At 41.4% G+C, this 24,623-nt stretch overlaps 3 protein-coding genes across 4 annotated transcripts in view; 1 reads left to right on the forward strand and 2 right to left on the reverse strand.

Moving 5' to 3' along the window:
- Nucleotides 1–602: 602 nt before the first annotated feature.
- Nucleotides 603–9,740, reverse strand: LOC118231847 (uncharacterized protein KIAA0895-like). Its single transcript, XM_035426162.1, has 7 exons — nt 9,305–9,740; nt 7,521–8,188; nt 5,149–5,292; nt 3,637–3,769; nt 2,674–2,979; nt 2,192–2,289; nt 603–1,392 (listed from the first exon to the last, which is right to left on the reverse strand). The coding sequence occupies exons 1-7, from the start codon at nt 9,327–9,329 to the stop codon at nt 1,234–1,236; spliced, it is 1,533 nt and encodes a 510-aa protein (XP_035282053.1). The 5' UTR covers nt 9,330–9,740; the 3' UTR covers nt 603–1,233.
- Nucleotides 9,741–11,892: 2,152 nt separating this feature from the next.
- Nucleotides 11,893–21,888, reverse strand: LOC118231679 (protachykinin). 2 transcript variants are annotated; one of them, XM_035425752.1, is made up of 5 exons: nt 20,803–21,878; nt 19,644–19,746; nt 19,232–19,255; nt 12,783–12,839; nt 11,893–12,417 (listed from the first exon to the last, which is right to left on the reverse strand). In XM_035425752.1, exons 1-5 carry the CDS (start codon nt 20,914–20,916, stop codon nt 12,389–12,391), a joined length of 327 nt encoding a protein of 108 aa, XP_035281643.1. In that variant the 5' UTR covers nt 20,917–21,878; the 3' UTR covers nt 11,893–12,388. The 2 variants fall into 2 exon arrangements, with proteins under 2 accessions (XP_035281643.1, XP_035281651.1); XM_035425760.1 differs by lacking the exon at nt 19,232–19,255 and having other exon boundaries at nt 20,803–21,888.
- Nucleotides 21,889–22,029: 141 nt separating this feature from the next.
- The window catches only part of si:dkey-256h2.1, a 30,522-nt gene continuing 27,928 nt past the window's right edge, over nt 22,030–24,623 (forward strand). Inside the window, exons 1-2 of the mRNA XM_035425738.1 lie at nt 22,030–22,762; nt 23,576–23,712. Of these exons, the coding sequence (XP_035281629.1) occupies nt 22,272–22,762; nt 23,576–23,712 (628 nt within the window). The 5' untranslated portion in view covers nt 22,030–22,271. The remainder of the gene's footprint in view (nt 22,763–23,575; nt 23,713–24,623) is intronic.

Genomic DNA, 24,623 nt, shown 5'->3' on the forward strand with positions numbered 1-24,623 from the left:
TAGGCATGCCAGTGCTTGTAGCTGTCAATCATTGGAGACCAGGTGTCGCGTTTCACAGTGAAACGCAGCCCTCATGTTGGCCAGACGTGGTCAGAAAGAAGGGGCTGCTACGCGCTAGAACACATACCTTCAGCATCATGTAAAAAAACAGTGTCCACTGCATTTCGTTTTCCATCCAGCTCTATTTTCTGTTAATATCTCATAACTATCTCAGCAACTAATTGCTGGTTCTGTGACAAAATCATAATAATGTGCTCTAAATGAGAAAAAAAATGATGTACATGCTTTTGGCGTTACATCAATAATACATAAATGATGATGGAAAGAATCTAAACTCGTTCATCTTTCAGTAGCCTGAGACAGCCACATATTAGTTTATCACAGGGACAATATCCCAGCTAATCCCAATGCTACGCATTCCGAATTATAGGGTTCAATTAGACCCTTCCAGGGCAAGATCTGGCTCTAAACATGAGGCCACCAAACTACAGAGGCCTACATGTAGTCTAGGCCAAAGATGATGCCAATCATATATCCAGATTTTCGACCAGAACACACATCTTACAGTAAAATGTTCAGCAGCTCCAAAACTCAAGTCATACTTGGTGGTGTTGTATTGAGTTTATTTAAGGTGTCTCTGCACATCACTGCAAAGCAGCAGAGGAGCTTGTGCAACATTACATACAAATACCAGAGTAATTGGGGTCATATCCCGAAAGCACTGGTAAGAGCAGACAGGCAATGTTTGATAAAAACGTCTACAACACAGCACTGTAAAATCGAATGTCACAGTGTTCAGTAGTTAAACAGTGTAACCAATAAATGCACTGTAAACTTCAAACATCGTTCTAAAAAGTGCAGTTGAAACTACCATTATCTGTGCTTAAGCCATTTAAAGAAGAGAGTGATTCAAAAGTCAAAGGTTATGTACAACAAATCAAAGTGCAAACAGTGAGACCCTGTTTCATTAATGATTCCCTGATCAAAGACAACAGAAAAAGCTCTGTAAAACTCAGGAATATGTGCTCTTTGGGAAACAAACCAGGGCAAAAGTACACTTCCGGAGTAAAATGTCAAAGAGACATACCGGTACAGTTTACAAAAAAAGCTTTTAAATACTACAGATTTCACACATATCGGGACAGCTGATGTACTGTAGTGACAGGCAGCTCTGGGCAGGCACGAGCTGCAGGCCGGGTTACTGTAGGACATTTGGGTGCTTTCTGAGCATGCTCATATGAGCGCCTGCAGTTCCTCATCCGTCAGCTGGTTGACCTCCATGATCTTGTCAAGCTGCTCTCTGTAGCGTGCCTGGTCCTGGAGGAAGTGGGGGATCCGCACGTGCTCCATGGTTGCTAGACCCACCAGCCTGTCCACATCCTCGTAAGAGACCTGCACAGCCAGGCAGAGTTCATTTAGGGCTTGGTGGGAATTTGTGCATAACTCCTTATCCCTAGTGGGCTTTTACACTTTGTTTGTTTAACCCTGGCAACCCCAGGTACTGCCCCAGAGGGCCACAATGGCTACAGCCAATTCGTTAAACTCACTCATTTGGCTCTACTCTATCTGAAGGGTCTAGGAAAACTGAATTCAAACTGATGTTATTTTCCCCAGAATTTAAAATTGTCTTCTTAATATTTCTTTCAAGTTTTGTAACCCAATTATAAGCATTTCTTGGCCATTTGTAAATGCAAAAAAAAGTATTAAAACAACACATCAGCAAAGAATTCACAGATTTCAGTTTCTGGTAAATGAACTGCATTTATATAGCGCTTTTATCCAAAGCGCTTTACAATTGATGCCCCTCGTTCACCCATTCACACACACACACTCAAACACCAACAGTGAAAGGCTGCCATGCAAGGTACCAATCAGCTCGTTGGGAGCAATTAGGGGTTAGGTGTCTTGCTCAGGGACACTTCAACACTCCCAGGGCGGGGGATCGAACCGGCAACCCTCCGACTGCCAGACAGCCACTCTTACCTCCTGAGCTATGTCTCAAGAAATACAACTGAGAAGCCTTGTACAAATCTCAGTTTAAACAGTGTCATATATGAGAGTGTCGTAGTGTTTTTATAAACATTGCCCAGCCCTAGCGTGACGTCATTTTCATCATGTGAAAGTTTCATTTCCACATTAGTAATGTGCTTTTGTGTTGCATTTTGCATTCTAGAGAAGTGTGAATGCTCACCTTCCCCAGCGCAGTTAAGAGCAGGAAGTCAATATTGTGTCTGTGCCTCAGGATCTTCAGGACGCCGTCCAGGTAAACCTGATCCTTGCTGAAGCAGCCTGCCACAGGAATAAGCACTGAGTATCACTCCTAATCACTCAGGAGGCACCTTCAGTCTACTGTGAGAAAATAAACCCCACGGACAGTGTCTGACAAGGCAAGCATCGGAAGGCCTATTAAATCACATGTATGTTCTGGTTGTTGTCCAACTTAAGATATTTTCCAAAAAAAAAAACAGTTTGACCTATTTTCATTGTTCAATTGGCTTAATAATCCCTCCCACTTCAGCTGAGTGTTTTCCACATAATACTACTACTACTACTACTAATAATAATAATAATAATAATAATAATAATAATAATAAGATGATGATAATAGGAGCTCAGAGGCAGAGGACCCACGAGCGCACGCTCGGGGCGGGGCGGGGCGGGGTGTGCGGGTACCTGGCTGGCCGGTGTCGATCTGCCCCCTCTTGGCGCGGACGCAGTAGTCCCAGCGGGTGTTGGGGTCCCGGACGAAGCGGCCCAGGCTCTGGAAGAGCTGGCAGAAGGACAGGCGCCCAGCCTGGTGCACGGTGTAGTAGAGCAGGGCGGCGCGCCACAGCGTGGGGTCCCTGCGGAAGAGCACGCTGTGGATGCTGGCCAGGCCCTCCTCGGTGGGGTTCAGGGGCCTCAGGCCCAGCCTCTTCCGCCCCGCGCCGCTGCTCCACGGCTGCTGGCTGTTGTTGATGCCCCGGAAGTAGTGGGTGCCTGTGAGAAAGAGGGGAATGGAGAGCAAAAACCAGGAGGAGAGCGGAGAGAGACAGAGCATGGCCGTGTGAATGCCTTTGGGATGGTGTGTAACTGTGGTACTGTCTGACCTGGCCCCTGTGGAATCTGTATTCAAGTGAGTTCTGAATTTAATTTCAAGTGATTGTTAGAGTATTAGAACAACCAGATTATTTCCTAGCCTTGCCTAAAGCAAGTTCATGACATGAATGAATTTTGGACCATGCTTTAGAAAAGACATGCATGTCATGTTCGGTATACTCCTGCCATTGCCCTTGACCAAGGCACTGGCCTCAGGACTGGAGGTCCCCGGAGGCTGCACTGTGCTGCCCACTGCTCCTAAGTAACTAGGATGGGTCAAATACACAGGACAAATTACCCCACAGAGTCAATTAAGCTTACCTTAACTGAACCTATATCACTCTGGTCTATCTGCAAGATGACCTTCATGAAAAATGAACAAACACAATAAAAGGGTGCACATAAATTAATGAATAACTGCGAATGTATACTGAACTTGCTCTACAAAGCTAATATCCAAAAGTTGGCTGCAATAAGAGAGTTGTGTCATATTGTCAGTTGAGCACTTTGATTACTAGGTCTTGTTAAGCACAAATGCACAGGTACTGGCATACAGACCTATCTCGTGCCTCAGCATACCCTCCAGCCAGTGCTCCCGGGCTGTGGAGATGTTGATGGTCAGTGTGGGGCGACCGTTCACCACGGTCATTGAAGCTCTAGAGAGAAGGTCATCAGTCAGGTGGACCACAATCTGCAGGAAAGAAGAGGGCCCATTTCCTGTGACATCTGGGACACACCTTTATTTATTTTATTGTTTATTTTTACAGGGACAGTGCACAATTAAAAAGTAACTGCACCAGAGTTAGCTAGCAGCTAATTTACATCTGTTGTCCCTGGGCAGGTATACAAATGACAACCACAAAACAGCAAATACACTACATAAAAAACCTTCTGCATACCCCATACAGTGTCCTCCACATAGCATCCCTCCTGCCTCTCATCTCCTCCCCCATTCTGTTATCTCCACCTCTCCTCTCCCCATACAGCCCCCCTCCGGCCACTCACCTCCCCCATACAATGTCCTCCACTTCTCACCTCCACATAGCATCCCTCCTGCCCCTCAACTCCTCCATTCTGTTATCTCCACCTCTCCTCTCCCCATACAGCCCCCCTCCGGCCACTCACCTCCCCCATACAGCATCCTCCACCTCTCACCTCCATACAGCCCCCCTCCTGCCTCTCACCTGCCCCATACAGCTCCCTCCACCTCTCACCTCCATACAGCCCCCCTCCTGCCTCTCACCTGCCCCATACAGCTCCCTCCACCTCTCACCTCCATACAGCCCCCCTCCGGCCACTCACCTCCCCCAAACGATGTGCTCTACTTCTCACCTCCATGCAGCCCCTCTCTTGCCTCTCACCTCCCCCATACAGCTCCCTCCACCTCTCACCTCCATACAGCCCCCCTCCTGCCTCTCACCTCCCCCATACAGTATCCTCCACCTCTCACCTCCTTACAGCCCCCCTCCTGCCTCTCACCTCCCCCATACAGCTCCCTCCACCTCTCACCTCCATACAGCCCCCCTCCTGCCTCTCACCTCCCCCATACAGTATCCTCCACCTCTCACCTCCTTACAGCCCCCCTCCTGCCTCTCACCTCCCCCATACAGCTCCCTCCACCTCTCACCTCCATACAGCCCCCCTACTGCCTCTCACCTCCCCCATACAGCTCCCTCCACCTCTCACCTCCATACAGCCCCCCTACTGCCTCTCACCTCCCCCATACAGCTCCCTCCACCTCTCACCTCCATACAGCCCCCCTCCTGCCTCTCACCTGCCCCATACAGTATCCTCCACCTCTCACCTCCATACAGCCCCCCTCCTGCCTCTCACCTCCCCCATACAGTATCCTCCACCTCTCACCTCCTTACAGCCCCTCTCTTGCCTCTCACCTCCCCCATACAGCTCCCTCCACCTCTCACCTCCATACAGCCCCCCTACTGCCTCTCACCTCCCCCATACAGCTCCCTCCACCTCTCACCTCCATACAGCCCCCCCTCCTGCCTCTCACCTCCCCCATACAGCTCCCTCCACCTCTCACCTCCATACAGCCCCCCTCCTGCCTCTCACCTCCCCCATACAGCCCTCCTTTTCCATGTACTTCTTTACATGGTACCCGATGCGGCTCTTGGTGAGCAGGCTTCCTCCTGTGGCCTGCTCAAACTTCTCATAGTTTCCGTACTTCTGCACAGCCAGCTCCAGGATCCGCACAGCCTGAGAGAGAGAGATAGATAGAGAGAGAGACAGACAGACAGAGAGGGAGGCAACATAAGTGAGGAGCAGGCTGGCAGCACTTTCAAACTTCTTGCTATTCACTGATTCAAAATGGATGCCTGACAGATAGCTGATCATATTATTATAATGACTCGAAAAGGAGGATCAATAAATCACTCATTTTTATGGAAATAATTCTGTGTGGCGCAGAAAAAACAGGCAAAATAAACTATGCAGAAAAACTGTTAATGTGTAATGCTGAAAGGGGTAGACATGCTAAGCACACTGCAAAAATAACTGTTCACTACAGAATCTTTTTTTTAAATCTATGAATGAGCATAAACTCAATAAATAAATCATAAAAGCAGACAGGCTTCTTTGTGGAACATTTTATACTGGCTCTTCTTACTGGCTGTTATACTGAACATGTCACTGGCAAGCATGCACAGTCCTCCAGTTCCTGTGCCTGCAAGCCGGTGACCTGTTGTACTGAAAACGTCCCTGGCCTGCAGGCACAGGAACTGGAGGACTGTGCATGCTTGAGCTGCAGTGCTCACTGCCTACCGCAGCTGAACTGTCACAACTGCTGATTCCAAACCAGGCATAGAAAGTATTGGGAAAATGCCGTGTTTTACAGCATTACATTTGCACTGAGGTATCTTTCTGATAACAGTGGCAGTGTCCTATCCTTAATTCAAACCAGCAACCTTCTGGTTACAATTGTAATTCTTTATCAAGTAAGCCACACAGCATACTGTAGCCTACATGCTGAGTGCATACTTTCTGTGCCGACAATGTGTAGACTGATCAACACAGAGTATATGATGGAACATCACAAAAGATCATTATCTGCCCTGACCTCTGCTTCCATGCTAACAAGCGCATTGTATGCTCGGGGGTCAGAAACCGTGACAAGTGTCACCCTCACAAGCAGGTGGGGTCTTTTGAGGTAACAAGGAGGTATGTCTATGTGTGACTGCAGCCATTCTACAATGGAGAACCCTAATTAAATCAAGACCGTAACTGAAGCTGCTAGTGGTCTCATCATTGCCATGGAGAGCCTGCATGTAAAACACCGGTGCTCAGACTCATACAAGCCATGCCCCGACCACACACCCGTCACACCGATCCTGTTACTGCCTACTTTCCTGTTTGGATCCCCTTTCACTGGAGGCAGTCTGTCTCAGTCACAATGTAGCACAACACACAATTGGCAGAAACAGGACACCTATAGTACCTCGCTGCTGCTAACTCAATACTACAATAAAACTTTAATACCGGAAGATATCACAATTACTTGCCTTATTTAGATATTCATATTCATTTACACTGCAATAAAATATACCTGTGGATCCAGACTAGTGGCTGAACACTTCTGATGATATTAAAACAGCATCTGGGCACACATCAGTTCAGTTGAATATTGTTTATTTTTGTATTAAGCCCCTGTGAAACTTTAAGCGCATATGTACTATTCCTGTTTGTAAATGTAAATTCTGGCAACTACTTCATCAACCAAACCAGAATTTCAAAAGCACTGCAGTAAAATTCAGCATACATCCATACAGCCCAGGTGGTAAGGTTCACTGCAGAAATGTTATGTGGTGATCACTTCATTGTACTGAACAATTTTTGGAAATATGGCTCCAGGAAAGCTGAGCTGAGACGTCACATACGCTGATCTTGCCTTAATTATGCAGAGCAGAATGCTGTCTCCTTGCTCTTACTCCAGGCTCATGCTCAATTCCAGTCAGCAGAAAATGCAGCTGACAGCGCTGCTCTCTACCTGCTGAGGTCTGACTGACCAAAGTCAAAGGGAAATTCACTTCAGCCAGGTCCTGTGGGATGAACAGATCTGGCAGCCAGTCACTGCAAGGAAGAAACACTGAAAGGCTGCTGACTTGAACCTTGGGACCTTACAACAGAGACCGACAACCCAGCAAGCAGTCTTGACACAATGCGCTAGACAGGAAAGCTATAAAGATCAGTGCTTGCCTGTGCCCAGCCTGTTGCTTACCTATGCCAACACCGACCGTCTGTCTGCATCAGTATCATATCACTTACACATCAGGAAACTGTCGCTAACCTGTGCCAGGACTCCTGCTGGTGCCAGGACCCTGTCTCCGCCAGGAAAACACCACTCACAGTACCTGGACCCTGTGTATGAACCTTGTTTGTGTTAAGAATTCCTCCCTTTCTCAGGACTCAGCCGGGATGAGGAAACTGACCTGCGTGAGGAACTTGTCAGAGGCGTTGTTGTGCCGAGCCAGCACAAGCGGGGACACCGGGTTGCTGTACTCGAACTGCGGGTTGTATGTGAAGTCGGACTTGAAGAACTTGGCCTTCTCCTTGTCCACGTTGGTGGGCTTGATGGCGGAGAGGATGCACAGCTTCCTGGCGGAGTTCTCCCCGTCGCGCGCGGCGCTGCCCGCAGCCAGCAGGGGCAGCCTTGTGCGGGGGACGCCGCAGGAGGAGCTCAGCTTCCTGGCGGGGACTCGCGGGCGCGGCGCCAGGCCTATGGTGCTGCCGGTCACCTTGATGGCGTGGCCTGGCCGGGGGACCCCCGATGCGCGGGTCGACGGTTTGGGGCTCCCGCACCGCTCGGGCCCCGCCAGGGGTGCCGGGCCGAGAGCCTGCTGACCGCGGTCCTTCCCGTGTGCGGAGGAGGAGCATCGCCCAGGCGTGCGGGGCTTCTTGTAGGGAGAGTGTTTAGGGCTCTTCCTCTCCTCTGCAGTCTGCAGCAGCACATTGTAGCTGCTGGTGCCGGTGGTAAAGATATCCTTTAGCACACTGGATGAGAGCTTCTGTAAGCTAATTTGGCTAAGGCTGACAGGCCTATCTGTGGGACTCAGAAGGTACTTCTTTGACAGCTCCAGTTCTGGCCAGTGGAGCCTCTCTGTGAAAAGACAACTATTTGATAAGAAATGAAGCCGATTCCTATACAAGTCTCTCATTCGTTCTCTCACATTCTTATATGACACAACCAAACAACCAAAATAGCTTGATCTAAGTAGCAAGCTTACCCCTTACTGCCCATGTCTATGAAATAATCATTGATCCATAAGTCCTATTACCTACTAATCTGCAAGAGCAGTCTTTCAGAATAGATTTAATAAGGACTGACTGCGATTTTGTTACTATGTAGGGCACATTTTGTTGTAACTATCTTCAGAATTCAGAGGTTTGAATGTAGGCACAGTACATCCCCGCAAATTTCGCCCAACAGCCTAGATCATCATCACAAATTGTCCAGCCTGATAGTACTGACGGGAGTGATGTGACTACCGTCATATCAGCCACATCAAACCCGTGTTTTTCTTATGTCTTAGCAGCTGCCCAGCTAGTAACAATGTCACAAAACGGGTGCAGAATCTTTAGAAAAACCGTAGATCTACTATGAATCAAGATGAATTAACTATGATGCCTGTACTATTCTGACACAATTCAATGCAATAGTTTTTTTCTCAAGTTGATTAGCCAGCTGGCTATGTGGTCAAATATTTCTAATTCAATTTAACGTCGCCATTATTTAAGTTGTTACTCATGAAAGGTCTCGATCTAATAATCAATACAATATAATTTGGTAAGTTATCACTGGAGCTAATACAACCATGAAATCTTTGCATGTTTGCTAGCTATGCAGTTAACGTTAACAGAAATACACTTGCTGATTACCAGTTCAACGTTAGCTTGCTAACTTAGCTAAGGCTTTTAACTAAATATGATGATTTTCATTTTTGTAAGACGACTGGCCATGTTGTTGGCTAACTGACAAAATTAAAACACGTTAGCTTGCTACCTAGTATTAATAATAGCTTAGCTCACGGACATTAGACAGCTACTGTTAATTTACTAGCTAACGGTCAACATTACAGAGCTAGTTAGCAACATTTTGCTAAGCTCGTATTCGTTTACGTTTGCTAGACTAGTCACTGCAATAACGAACACAAATAGCGTTACAGCGCTAAACTGTTTGGTAATTTAAATGCAATTGGTTATACTAGATACATACCGGTTACTTTAATTGATTCGAGCATTCCTCGGATCTGTTCAGAAAGACAGAGCACAGCCTTCTTTTGAACACCCTTCTTAGTTCCTTAACCTCAGCTACCTCACTAGTCTAAGCTTGGATACAGCTGTAACTAGCTAGTAAGCCGAAGAACTCAGTTGGCTAGATAGCTTTCTATCTGATATTGTGCCCACCTTTGGTGATATGGTTAGCTAGCTAAGTTAGCTCAAGTAATTGTGGTAGTTATAACTAAATGATATTTAATGGTGATCTAATTCTACAATTAAAGAATGCCTATCGAAAATATTTTCTTGAGGAAATTATCAAGGAAATCAGCCCACTGACTAGCTACAAGAGGCTGACTTGATTGTGGACTCGGTGAACAGTCTCCCACCGAAACGATCAGAACACACAAGGCGTTTGAGCTCCTCCAGTTGCCATGGCGCTTGTAATTACGTCACTAGGATACTTTCACTGGGCTCGTGTCGACTGTAAAAATAACTAGGCTACTCACTAATGTCCTGCATGTTTTCATCTCAGCAAAAAACTTTTCAACGTACAAAAATGCCAAATTAGTCACGCATAAAAAACAGTGTCTATAAGCCATTAATCATTCATTTTAATTTAGCAACCATTTAAAAACTCGAACTTAAAAAAAAAAAAAACACTCAAGCCTGCCTTCAAAAGTATTGATATCAAATAAGACCAAGTTACAACAAACGATGTTGGCTATCTTAGCTCACATAAATTAAACACGCTCAATTCTAAAGCAATGCTACCTCATGATTCCTAAATACTTGATTGTAACATGGCTCTGAGTTTTTTCATTTTACCATCCGAAGAGAATGTGGTCATTCAAAGTTCATGTGTCACATTACAGTTTTAAATCCCAATAATTTATAATGGAAATAATATGCAATTCTGGTGTGTTGCACTTAAACAATTTTAAAATGACCAATCTTTATGTTTAACAATTGGCTGCATCAATTATACGCATCAAAAATACAGGGCCAAGTTACATTAAATAATTTAAGTATCCTGAAATTGGCTACCGTTATCAGACTGCTTAGATCAGATGTTGTTGTTAGCAGATGTAGCTAAATGTCCCATGGGGATAATTATTGATTGTGGGACTGCAACATTTACGATGACAAAATTGGCAGGAGAAGTTAATGTACTTAAGGGCTGAAAGTCTGTGGTCATTGTAGTTATTTCTGTATGAAACCCTGAAAAAGGCCAAACTCACAGTCTTGTACACTGTAAGTTAAGGGGCATACCCCCTCAAGCTGTAACTTGGCACTACTGAATCTACTAATTCTGACAAAATGGTTACCACTCAGCAGTCAATTGTAAGAAACTTTGGTCATAGCATTTCTCTAGAAAAGTGCTAGTTTAATTATTGTGGAACATATACAAATCAGTATAGCCCTGTAGGCAGGGCTGTAGATGGGGAGGGGGGAATCTTTGTTTTTGGCCCATACCCAGGGTCTGGGGGATGTAACAATTTTTAATTTGTTACAAAATATATTGTGGAATGTTTAAAATGAATTGGTTTGTATACTTCCCTTTTAACTATATAAACTATTAACTTCCACTGTTTTAAGTCAATTTGCTCTATTGTGGTGGTTGTGATTGAAAAATCTCATGGGTAATAATGCTTCTTGGCTGTGATATATTTTTAAAAACACAAGATGGCACTATGTTAACACCTTTCCTGAAACACACAATTCTCAGTGACATTTACATGGAAAAACCCATGAGTAAAAATGAGAATAAAGGCTTCACAGCATGTGATCTTTGGCCTTAAGGCAAGGACAGTGACAATTACATTCCGACAGCTTTAGAATCAGAAGATGAGCAGGGTTTCTGCTATTTACGGCACAGTGCTGTTTTCTTGGAGTGGTGGCGGGTAGGTCCAGTGTGAGGGCTGGCACATGTCAACTGTGTTAGTATGGATATAGTTGTGTTTGTTTCCGACTTGTGGTTGTTCCTGACTTGTGGTTGTTTCTGACCAAATGTACCTACCCTTGTACTCTGCCTGCCCGTGTTCTGCCCTGCCTGTGTTTTTGAGTTCCTCGTTTTCTGTTTTCTTAGATATTTTTGGAGTTTGTGTTTTTGCCCATCGTGGCCTTTTCTGTTCCCCATTTGTGTTCCCCCTTTTGTTAGTAAACTCTTTGTTAATTTTCCCTTTTGAGTTTGTCTTTCCTTACTCTGCGCCTGGGTCCTAGCCCCCGTACCGTGACACTAACTAAATTTTAACTTGTTAATGACAGCTATAAGGTAATATAAAGCTATAATTTAGTATTTATCAAGAATTAAAATTAACCATGGTACAAAAACAGTTATGGCTCTCTCCAGGTTATATTCTAAGTAGCTCTCCTTAAATCTTATCTTCTCCCATGCCTTAAAGGAAATAACTGCTAAGCTTCATGAGTCTTTTAAAATTATCACACACAATTAATTACACCAATTCCCCAACAGTTTTGTAAACTCCTGAAATTCCAGTTGTTGGTTCCAGTTGTTTCCAGCAGAGGGCCACACACTTTCCCCAAGCTCTTTAACCAGAAGAAACACAGAAACGCACTGCAAGCTCAAATGAAAAATTATTTTAATATAACAATTCACTTTCACAAACATAATACAATTTTGTTTGGTATCAGAGTCTTTACGGTAGGCTACCATAACAAAAAACAATCAGGCATGCTGTGACATTTAAACATGACTGTGCACTACCATATAATTTAAAACAAACAAAAAACAATGAGGCGCAATAAAATGAGTCTGGCTATGCAAATTCCCCAGGTTAGCTGGGTAAAGCATTCCATTATGGGCAGTAATAAAATAATTCACTCTTTATTACAGCAGATAACATGTAATATGTAACATTTCATATCTTGTTTTTTTTTTTGTGTTTCTGATGAGTAAAATAGTCACCACAATGAGAAAACAAAAGATTTATTCATACAACTTCATTTGAAAAAAAAAACAAAACAAAAAACATCAATTTAATACCAGGCACCTCTCACTCACATAAGGAGTGACACAGCAGGGAACACATTGACACAATCTCCATTAGCATTGCTGATCCTAGTTCTGTATTCTCCATTCATACATATCTGCAAAAGCGAAAGAAAAATGTGATGCAGAAGAAGTAATACGTGCGCATGTTTTACTTTCAATTAAATGTACTTTCTTAAAAATAAATAAATATTGTAGATCTTTATGTTATTCATATTACATATGATATTTGTTAGAAATTATGACAAACTTAAAACATGCACAAGTATAATTAACATGTACAAATAAAGAGTAATAGTTTTAATTCAAATTTGTCCACCAAGGAAGAATGTGTGAATTAAAAGTAATAAGTATGCATGTATGGTCATATTCATGGTTTTTGAATAGTTTAGAATGATGTATAAAAGAAGGCCCATTATTGGTGACCACTGAGTTACACTTACCAAGAAGGTAGTGTACTCACCTGGCTCCTCCTGGCTTCTTTTCCCCATCAGGCTCACAAAAGAGTTGAGTTTTTGCCCTACAAAAAGTCATTTAGAGACTCAGACTGAGCTGATAGACCATTGGTAAGCATTTCTGCTCCCTCCAGCATCTTTGATTGTGGATTTACTTAAGCCCAGATGTAGATTATTGGACTTCAAAGGAAAGAGGGATAATTTTCTAGGGAAGCAAAACACAGGGGAAGTGCTTGGTTGTACGTGCTAAGCATTCAGAGTAATCCCATTCCTTTTCACTCCTCATCTCCTTTCCTCCACTCCCCCACTACCACTTGTCTCCTACCCGGAAGTATGTGGAGGAAAAGAGAGAACGAGGAGGAGTGACAAAATTTGGGACAGCTTTATCAGTTTCTTATTCATCAAAGGTGATGTTGACTATCGATTAAATAAGCAAATCAAAATTGTTATATTTTGCTGAGCCCTTAAATTGTCCCATAGCCAATCGCAGATCTTACATGTGGTCAGCACATTTAAAGCTGAAAAATAGTTTGTTTCAAGTTTCAAGTACAAATTGTTGCATGTAGGCTACAGTAGCCTGGACAAACATGAACCTGACATTGTGGCTCGTTTCAAGACACTAATTAATATGTAATCGGCAATGTTAGATCAAAGTAAACATCTCATAGCATACAAATATAAAAATGTATTGTAATTCCAGAATCATTGGTGGAAGTGATGAAATGAAACAGTCCCTTCGTATAGTATCACTTCACATTGAAAAACAATTATTTCCCACCGTAACATCTGAAATCAAACATTTTGGTAATAACTACATTCCTTGAAAATGGTTGGTTGAATAAATTTATTTATGCATATGCATGTGCTGAAATAATGATAGCTGCAATACTTATTTATGTTCATAGTCAAACTCCTTTAACTAACATTCATGTACAAGCAAATAAATAAATCTGCTTCCCTGTCTGAAGATTTGACTGTAGGATATGAGACAGAAAAACAAACTGACATTTTGTAATCCGTTGTAGGCAATCTAGCTTTTTTAAAATACCTTGCATAATTGGGGAAAATTCAAGTTTTCTTCCATCTCTGCTTTCTAAAGTTTGGATAGTATCAGATTCTGGGGGATGGTCTTTCATTCTCCGTGGGCGTGAGCATGATTGTCACCCAGAAAAGACTTCTGTGGTAGGATACACCAGTGTACCCCTTGCCGGGAAGAGGCAAGAAGCCGAGTTTGAGGCCACTTCACTCGTCTCCTCCAATATTGGGACATTGGAGGGAGGGAGGTGGTAGTGGAGGAAAGGAGAAAACTTTTTTGGAGTATTGGGATGCAGCCCATAAATTTGTGCATAAATCTGGGGCAATTTACCTGGTGTATGCTTGGTGTGTCCAACTAAATGCCTTTCCAGGGTGTGAGAGTGGCAAGTGGCAAACAGGAGGCAGACAACAGAAAAATGGTAAATGCTGTTTCAAATACTTCCTGATAATGTCCCATAGTTGTAACTCAGTGAGAAGTGAGAACTTTCTCAGTGAAGTTCTCAGTGGCTATGAAGGAAATGAAAATGAAACTATAGTCCTATAGTCTGAAGAACCCTTTGACCCACATTCAAGAACACACTCAAGAACCTAAAGTGTTTTAAGGACTTTAAGGAGTTACTGACATAAAAACCCTGCAGTGAAAACATTTACTATGATGGATTTCTTATCTTTATCTCAGCTGCAATACATTCTGAGATAAGCTTACTTTCAGTAATCCTATTCACAAAGGCAAGGGTATACAAAAGGTGAGTTAAAGGGAAGACAAAGTATGGTCAGGGTCAACTCATTTTCAATTACGCTATGTAGTGAGAATAAGGATCACAGCAGGACCAGTCAAAAGGGTCACAGATGCAGGCAATATGATTGTGATGAGGAACCTACGATAACAGCTGCCCCCTTTTATGTATGTAGCGGATATACTCTGTTTTTGGAACATCCTAAACCCTTTAAATTCAGATAGCTAACAGTTTCATGAAGGCATGCACCTTCAGAGGGTTGTTTGTCATTTCATGTGCAACAGAATGTTCTATGCGGTTATTTGATATTCCAACGGCATATTTAATGCCTGTGCTATATATTTTTTTTATCTAAGCAGTGCAATCAAATGGTGGTAAATCACTGGCCTTCAAACTTGGTACTGGAGAATCCCAGTGTATGCTGCTTTTCATTTCAACCACAATATTAAAATCCCAGAATTTTAACTAGCAGTTCATTTTTCTTAATCCCCTGAAAAGCACCTAATTATTTGCCCAGTTTACCCATGTCAGAAATAGCCAAGCATGCCATGAAGAATAAAAGCCCCATTTTCAAATTGTGCTTATTGTGCTATATTGTGAACTACTGCATAACAAGGTTCCAGATTATTTAACTGATCAAGTTAAAGCCTGAGGTGAATCAATAGGCTCCTAATTGGTGAAAGTGTGGACACCTGGCCACTAAAACTAGCCATTTTGTAGATAATGGAGAATTCAAAGGAAAAGCAAATGATAATGAGCCAAACCTGCATTGTGCTAATAAATTCAAGGGAAAAAATGAAATAACTTAAACACATGTATTTGACAACCTAATCAGGAGCCTATTGATCCCCCTCAGTCCTGAATTTGACAGTTTCAAATTTGTGTTACCTGTTTTCATGCAGTTGTTTGGAATATAGCACAATGTGACCATGAGACTTTTATCTTAATGGCATGCATAGCTATTTCTGACATAATGGGCTTAAGAGGGCAAATAATCCAATTAAGAAAAAGAAAATCGCCCAATTAAGAAAAATTAACAGCTTGTGGATATTCTAGGATTGGAATTGCAGTTGGAACAAAAACCAGTATACACAGTGGGTTCCCAAGACTGAGTTTGAAAACCAATGTGCTAGATAAATGTGTTGTGTATCTGGGTTTTTTTAAAATCTTGAATACAATTATTTAAGGAAATGACGGCTAGCGAAACCAGCATCACCTTTTAGATGTTGGCAATCAATCAGGAGGTTATTTTGGCTCTGTACTCCAGCACATTAGATTTGAAATGAAACAATGAATATGAGGTTAAAGTGGAGACATTCAGGTACATCTACATTCATATTGGAGAACCATGTAGGAATTTCACCCCTTTTTATATACAGACCTCCCCATGTTAGGGGGCCAAAAGTAATAGGATAATTGACTGTTGCATTATTAGTTCAAGCACAAGAAAGTTAACAAAATGTCTACAAATGGTTATAGGTGTGAAATTTTCATTTTGATTATTTTGCTGTTGCAGGTAATCATGGGGTTGAAAAACAAGAATAAACAGCTCAGAGACATATACAAAACATTTGGTGAGTCAAAATCCACCGTTTGGTACACTATTAATGAGTAAAAATTCACTGGTGAGCTCAGCAATTGCAAGCAACCTGATAGACCATGGAAGTCCACTGTAGAGGATGACCAAAGAATACTTTCAGTTGTGAAGAAAAAGCCCTTTTTAAGGATGTAGGCAATTATGTGTCAAAGACTAACATAAAGAGAGGACTACACCAGCAGAGGATTCAGTGTAAAATGCAAACCACTAGCAAGCCTCAAGAACAGAACAGTCAGGTTAGAGTTTGCTAAAAGGTATATGAAAAGAATAGGTCTTTTCAGGGGGCCACATAGGTCAGGAGGTAAGAGCGGTTGTCTGGTAGTCGGAGGGTTGCCGGTTCGATCCCCGTTCTGGGTGCGTCGAAGTGTCCCTGAGCAAGACACCTAACCCCTAACTGCTCTGGTGAATGAGAGGCATCAATTGTAAAGCGCTTTGGATAAAAGCGCTATATAAATGCAGTCCATTTACCATTTACCAAAAGAACTGGAGAGCTCTACAACAAACTCTTATGAACAGATGAGATGAGTATTAACCTATACCAAAGTAAGGAAAAGAAGTACGTGTGGACAAAGAAAGGAACTGCTCATGATCCAAATCATCTTTGAACCATAATGAAGGTACAGTAGTGTTATGGCTTTGGCATGTATGGCTGCCACTGCAGCTGGCTCAATTGTATTCATTAAAGATGTGCCTGATGACGGCAGTAACAGGATAAATTCTGAAGGGAATAGAAACATTACAATACAAACCACATTACTAAAAACTTATTTGACGGTGCTTCATCTTGCAGCAGGACAATGACCCCAAGCACACTGCCAAAGCAACCAGGGCGTTTTTCAGGGCCAGAAAGTGGAAAGTGGAAGTCAATCACCTGACCTGCATCCAATTAATGTGTTTCACTTGCTGAAAACAAGAGTGAAAGCAAAAAAAAAAAACCCAAAGGATCTGAAATGGCTGCAGTAAAGGTCAGGCAGAACATCACCAGGGAAGACACCCAGCATCTAGTGATGTCTATGGGACTTTGGGCAATCATAGATTCCAAATCTACCAAGTGCTAAATATGGTAACTATATTTCATATTATGTTGCTTTGTCCAATTACCTTTGCTGACCTAAAATTGGTATGTACAAAAAGCTGTAATTCCTACACGGATCAGCAGATATGGATGTAAATACCCTCAAAATAAAACACAAATTATGCTATATCACCACTGAGGCAGCAAGTGACATTACCACGACATACCAAGAGACACACTGTTACTGACAAAACATTTAGGGAGACGTTAAATTGCAACCCAAAACCCGGTAGGCTGACCGAAACTTTTTATGAGAAATGAAATATAATATGCAGTCTATCTTCAGGATGAAAATGTCAAATTATAGTGAGAATATAAAAGCATGAAAGGTTCTACAGTTGCTTTGTGTTAAAATATCATTTCTTTCTTGTTACACTACTCAGTGTGACAGTGTTTATGCTCTTCAATATCAGATATTGTGCCAGTGATGAGCTGAATGCTTTTCCTGGAACACAGTTTTGTTAGAGTCTGACATCCCTGCATCCACACTAATAAGATATAGGGCTGTAAACCTTGCAAGAGATGCTTTAGAGGTTATGTTGGAGATTCAGTGCAATTTACTTGACATTGGTCATTTTTTCTGCAACAAATCTGATCCTGCCAAGGCCAAAGGTTTTGTGAAGATGCATAGTGCATCAGTTGGAAATTCTTGAAGTTTCTTCCATAAAGGGCAGCTATATGTCTTCTCTAAAAATGATAAATTGAGATGCATATCTAGTTGGACCTGCGAATTAAAAGATTTTCTGGAAGAAATAATGGAAATGACTTAAATTGATTTAAAAATTGTTTATTTGAATGCACTAAACACACAGCAATCAAATGGTCCCTAAATGGAAGATTTATAGACTGGCACATCCAGCCAGCCTTTGTCAGTGGGTTTTATTTCTTCATGTAGAACCCCTAAGTGCCTTTTAAGACCTGCTGTAATACAATTTAAAGGTTCATTTTTCAACTTGAAAACACAAATGGAGGGCTAAAATCAATGTTTGCCAATGTAACATAAAACAACTACTCTCTTCAAGTAACAAGATAGCAGCATTTTCCTGTTCTGCTTTTGTATAGTCTGAAGATATATTATTTCTTCCAAAGCACCCCATTCCTACATCTCGGCAATATATTACATAATATATATGTAATAAAGGCAGAGACCTCTGGGTGTTTAAGTCCAGATTTGACACAGTGCTGAATATTCTCTAGACTATAGGTAAATGATGAGCCTAGTTGGGTGAATGGGCTGTTCTCATCATTACATGATTCCACTATTAGAGCATTGGACATTTGCAAACTGATATGGAGAAGCTCACCATGTGCTCACCACCGATGTGCCAAACTCAATTCCTAAGACAGCCATTTTCATTTTTTCACGTTATACATATTTGTCAAACTCTTATGTAATCAGTGCATTTTATTGATGGATACTGTACTGACACAGCTTTGTATACTTCAACAAATAGTAAGAGTAGACCTATATGGTGCAGATATGATATTCAGCTGTTATGTATAATCTTGTGGAAAAATGTGGAAATACTAACTAAACAAGACCAGGTTAAAACCTAGTATATGGCTGGACCTAACACACGTGGTCCGGCTGACCACTGGTGTAACATCATTGCTCAGTCAGTCAGTCACTCACTCAGTCACTCAGTCACAGACATTCGCGTTTGTAGGGCTGGCCCCGCTATTGCGGTCCAGCCAATAAATGATTAGGCTAATTATTAAACTTGGAACAGAGTGCGGAGAAAAAAATACACATCCATCCTTCAGAGGTTTAGTGCCCATAATCGATAAGTAAATAATTTGATAATGACCCATAAGTGACACTTATCCTCATTCTTATCTGGAATTTGCCTGAGCACGATGTCAGATGAGGATATTCAGTCCTCATCTGCATTTGGAATTGAAACTTGTTACATAAGCAATAGAGACTGAATTAAACTACCACTTATTCTAAATCAATTTTGTGATTGCCAAAAACAACTTATTTTGATTGTAATTCTGCGGTTTTTAACTTACTTTTGCGGGTTATCTGTGCATTTGCTATTGGGAGAAAGAGAAAAAGAAAATGGAGAAAAATGAAGATTAAATGGATACATAAGCATGTCGAAAACACTGGCCAAATGTGCAGTCAAATGTGCAGTCTGGTCATCAAATGTAATCCGCATGTGGAAAATATTATCTAGGGTTTCAAAATGGTTTTAATTCTTTAGAATGCTACCATGGTTTCAATAATCAATACAGTTGACAGCTATTTTGTGCAAGCCATTTCAACATCTTGCTCCATAATAGCACGATTGCTTCTGTCTTGACGTCAAAAGCCCATACCCATACACTCAGTGGAGGTATAAAATGCACTTTACTTCCTCGGAACGCCAGGAAACAAGTAGTAAAATGGTGCCATAAAAGGTGCAACACAAAAATAACTTACCGTAGGATCGCTTTCCCATTAGACCAAAAAACTGACGAGGCCGAGGTTTCCTTGTGATTCTTTTCAGGATCTCGTTTAGTGGATCAGAAGCGAGCCACTCATCCTAAGAGATAAAATGACATATCACAAACACAAATATCCGCATAACCCGACCACAACACGATCACACACACACAGTGGTCATACTTAAAACATCAACACAATTCTGCTCATTTGAAATGGTATATATTGAACAGGATTTTTTGTGTGATTACTTAATTTCAAGAATTCAACTATGCAGCTGTCAAACACGATTAATATACGGATAAGTTACATTACAAGTTCTAACACTATCATATTGTTTGGTTTGTGGTCAATCCGCAATGTCAAATTTCATACGTTCGCCCCATTTGGAAAGCCAAAATCAGTTGTCAAAGATATCACATTTTGATAGACGATAAGAGTTGTCTTGTTGTACACTTATTTAATGAAAACATGGTTCATTTTAAAATTTATATACATTATAGGTTCCCAAATATGAAACATTAGCAATGGATACTAGATGTAACCAGCGTTTCAAATATACATATATGATAATTATTTCAATTTGTGGTTAATTAGGAGGTAAATAGTTTAACATCACCGTCCATACACATGTTATCTGATATTATCCAAATACCGACATTATTTTTTTTGTGGAAAAACTTGTCAAATTAGACTATTCGTCTCATCACATAGGATGAGCATTTCAGTCCTGAACATATTTATTCCTTCCAGAAGAAATAACGAAGTCATTCATCAACTGTGCGCATGAGTAGCTATATGCCATAGCGTTTTACTCTGTTAAATAGCTGCCATCCAATATCGGATTTATCATCCACCGTTTTTTATAATGGAACACGAAAAAGTGAAAGCATTACGTGAAGTACTGATTAAAAACAATAACAGGGAAAGTGGTCAATAATGTAACCGTTTTACCGTATTGGGGAAAATGACAAATTGTTACAGCCAGAGGCAAATAAATAGTTTCTGGTGTTTCTTTAAAAAATAAAATAAAATCATAATTGGAATGTACAACATTGCACAACTTTGCGTGAGAGCAGAATAAGTTGCCTGTTTGTCCAAGCAGAGTTAAATTGTGTCACGAAAACGACATGGATTAAAATGACAGGTCACCTACCTGTATTTGAATATTGTTTGCCCAGTGGTTTAGATCTTCATTTTGGCCCACTTCTTCACAAAATACTTCAGCCAGAGCAAGAAAAACTACCAAAATGGACAGTAGTAATTTCATGGTGAAATATACGTTCAGCAAAAACTCTGAAGTCCCTTCTTTAAATGCCTCCAATGAAAGAGCTGCCAGGGAACTCGTGCAGGTGCGTACGATTAAAATAATATAAAAAACCAACTGATATTTCAGTGTGCAAACCTAACCAAAATATGGTGATTTTCCATTCGTATTTAATTCTAATAATTTTGGGGGGTTGTTAGTGTAACACCTCAAAGAACTACAGCCTCCGACCAATTCCAAGCGCATGAAATGTAAGAACCCAGTTCCCCTGAACAAGCTTGCAATCAATACCACACACTGTTGTTTCCAGCCCACTCCTGCTGCGTCTCCGCGGGCGCACTTGAACACGCGCCAGTTTTATAGCAAGAGATTGGGAGGTGGCAACTGTCTTATTTTGCTTTAAAGATATTAAGTTTATTCATTTGGCTGGTGATTTTCTTGCACAGTATGACTAATTCCCATTCTTGTGTTCCATTTTAGTTGATACTAGAACGTATTTCACTTCAGCTGATAAAATAATATTTATTTATTGCAGTCGGAGTCACTGGGGACGTTTGGATGGCCACTGCGTCTCAAAATTAGTGACGCATCAAGGTTCAGTGGAGTATGTATGCTACATATAAAAAAGAACATTAATAGCGAACAATCAATGATCTGTCACAATTTGGCATATACATTTTTTCGGGTCATCATAAGCTTAAATGAGTTTGAAATATTACACCCTGCCTGTAAGTGTCGTTCGAGTAGATGATTAATTTCTTTTCTACAGTTAAGGTAACGTGATATGAGAATTAGTAATAGACATGAATGCTCTATGGGTTTAGCCCATAGGTTTAGCCTAAGGGAAAACACCGGACACTGCATTACCCATGCGTCACGCTCGTGGTTCGTCGGGGGGCACTGAATTCCTAAATTTAACTCGGAGGCTCATCGAATTGGCTCACAAGATGTTACTACATGCAGTCGTCTGTATGTGCGCTACTCCTATATGCGCGTAAAACAAAACTGGAGTTGGGTTGTTTTGTTTTCAACGTTTCCGCCGACAGATTTGATCATTACTAGGCATTTTGTTCTCATAGAGCCACCGTAGAAACACACTAACCACGCCTATATAGTTTATTAACAAAATAGTGAAGCGAAGAAACTGCGCTAGGTACTTCATACTTTTGAAAGTACTTCCTTAGCTCTCACTGCCCGTTGAATGCATTAGGTGCAATGGACGCCATTGTTTTGTACGCATTTATTTAGTTATCTTGGTAGGTAGTTAGGTACAGCACAGGAACTAGCTAGACAGTTCGTTATCTTGCTTAATCTTTTCTCCAAGTTTACTGCCTCCGACTGACTAGGATAGGCGAATCATGGTCTTCCTGCATACTGTGACAGTGACGGTTTATATTCTTATCAAAACGTCTGTATTTGAAACTGAGGCGAGCGCAAGTGTAGGCAGAATAAAATCGAGTCTGGTGAAGCTAGACTATATGAAGGACGAATTTGATGATATTCCCACAAAGAAAAGAACATTAATTAATTTCAGATCTCATAGAAATTTAAATCCGATCTCCAATACAGCGTTTGAGCCAGGTGACTCTGCACCTGCATTCCAAATTAAAACATTGGATGGGGAATTTGTGTATCCACCGACTTCTGGCTTAAATGTTTCATTAGTTATCCACGCGTTTACCAACAAGTCAGCCTTCTTAGAATGTTTATGGACTTCCCAGTCTTCACTAACAGACTTTGTACAGTACCTTCCTGAAAGTTGTCATGTACTTTTCCTCACGTTTGACGACGCGGCTGCGCGTGATGCTCTGTGGATGCAGGAGCAAATTCAACGCGTAGCAGCGCACAGGTAGGTCTAATTGGCTTTTGGTATTTCCAGTAAACAATACGGATGCCGATGACATCCAACCAGTAGCCGCAACGTGACAAAAACTCTTAAATCAGTTCAGAAAATACCTCAAGTTGTTTCTTTGATTACACACAGTACACCCACTCCCCTGTGATTGGTCGTGGCTCACTGTAGCGTATGTCTGAACACGCTCACCTAAAGTGTGCATTTGCCGTTATTCAGATCATGTGTTTGATACGTTTACGCATTGAATATCAATAATTAGGCGCCTGTACTATGACTGAATAAAACTGTTAATTTTTCAAAATGTATTCGTGAGTAAATGTATTTTATATAATGTGTGCAAAAATCAATAATAATCGATAGAATTTCTAAACCTACTTAAACTGACCGTCTATCATTTGAGCTCCCATCATTAGAAAAACACGCATTACAATGGGAGTGTTCAATGGTGTGTAATTAATTTCGTTATGGCTGTTACTGGGGGCCATAACTTCACAGAAAACATACTTTTGAAGGGTTTTGCAAAAAGCTGCTAGTACTTCGAAGTGAACCACCAGTTCAAGAGCACAACACTCACAAAGTTCCCTAATGCTGTGGCCAATAAAAGTGCAGATTGAAGTGGGGGCATTTTGTGCTACAGCTGATTTACATACCCAGGTAATCGTAATATGCATCCTTGGTATGCCCACTTAATTATGTTGCCTGAGGTTCACCAATTCCCAAGATATTTTAAAGCAATTTCAGATAATCATTGGCACTTTTATCCGAGGCATTTTTGACACTCTCTTTTTCCCCCCTTTTTACTCATAGGAAAGATGTCTTGTCCAGAGTACACATTTCACCTGTCCCTGTCCATGCACTTGGGAACTGGATACCCAGCGTGCTGTACTCCTGGGGCTGCAGTGGACACAACTGCGGCCTGGACCAGGTCACTTTTACCTCTACAGGTGCAAAAGCAGCATTTACTCATCTTTAGGCTATATTTTCACAAAGCATCCCATAATTCCACAGGAAGTTTTAGGCTGTGGTCCTATTGTTATTTTTTGGTCACAGCTTTTAACAAAAAGGCTTATAATGATTTGTGTACAGCCTTGACAATAATATGACTGTTTTTTTGGAGAGGGTGAAGGGTTTTATATTTCAGTATATTACAGACTATTGCATAACGAATGTTTTGGAGGTGCCTTACGTGGTTTTCAGGGGGTTAAATTTTGAAGTGGTTTTTATAAGTGGAGGTGAGTCATCTTGCAGGCTAATTTTCATCAGAAAGTGTTTGTTCAGTGTTATTGAGAGACACTGAGACAAGTTCAGCATTTTATTATGTTAAATTGGCTCTTTACGCTGAAGTGTTTTGTGCAGCCATAATTTCCCATATTTAATCATATTGTTATACATACTCATTACAAAATAATACAAAAAAGCCATACAAAATAATAAAGCTCTGCTGATGTAACTGAGTGTTTTCAGGATAATGCTTTTGTTAATTAATTCAGAGTTCACACTTCTCCTCATTTTGCTTTGTTATTACATTCACACAATACTGTTTTTTTTCCCTACTGTTAGAGTCTGCAGAAATTAATTTAGAACTAACTTTGGGATCACTGTCAGATCTAAGGGCAAACATTCAACCATAGACCATTACCAACTACATTATCCCGTAGAGTGTTTCAGTAAGCCAGAACCAAACCCAACGAACACAGTATGTAAGGAAATGCTACAACGTATGCCAGTCCATTGTAGAACACACCTTCCCTTGTACAGCACATATGAGACACAGTTAACCTCAACAGCTTGTCACTGAAATGCAGGAGGAAACTGGTGTGGAAATCCACTGTGAGGTGTGAATCCTCTCCCACAG

The sequence above is a fragment of the Anguilla anguilla genome, chromosome 1 (assembly GCF_013347855.1).
Source record: "Anguilla anguilla isolate fAngAng1 chromosome 1, fAngAng1.pri, whole genome shotgun sequence".
Lineage (NCBI taxonomy): Eukaryota > Metazoa > Chordata > Actinopteri > Anguilliformes > Anguillidae > Anguilla > Anguilla anguilla.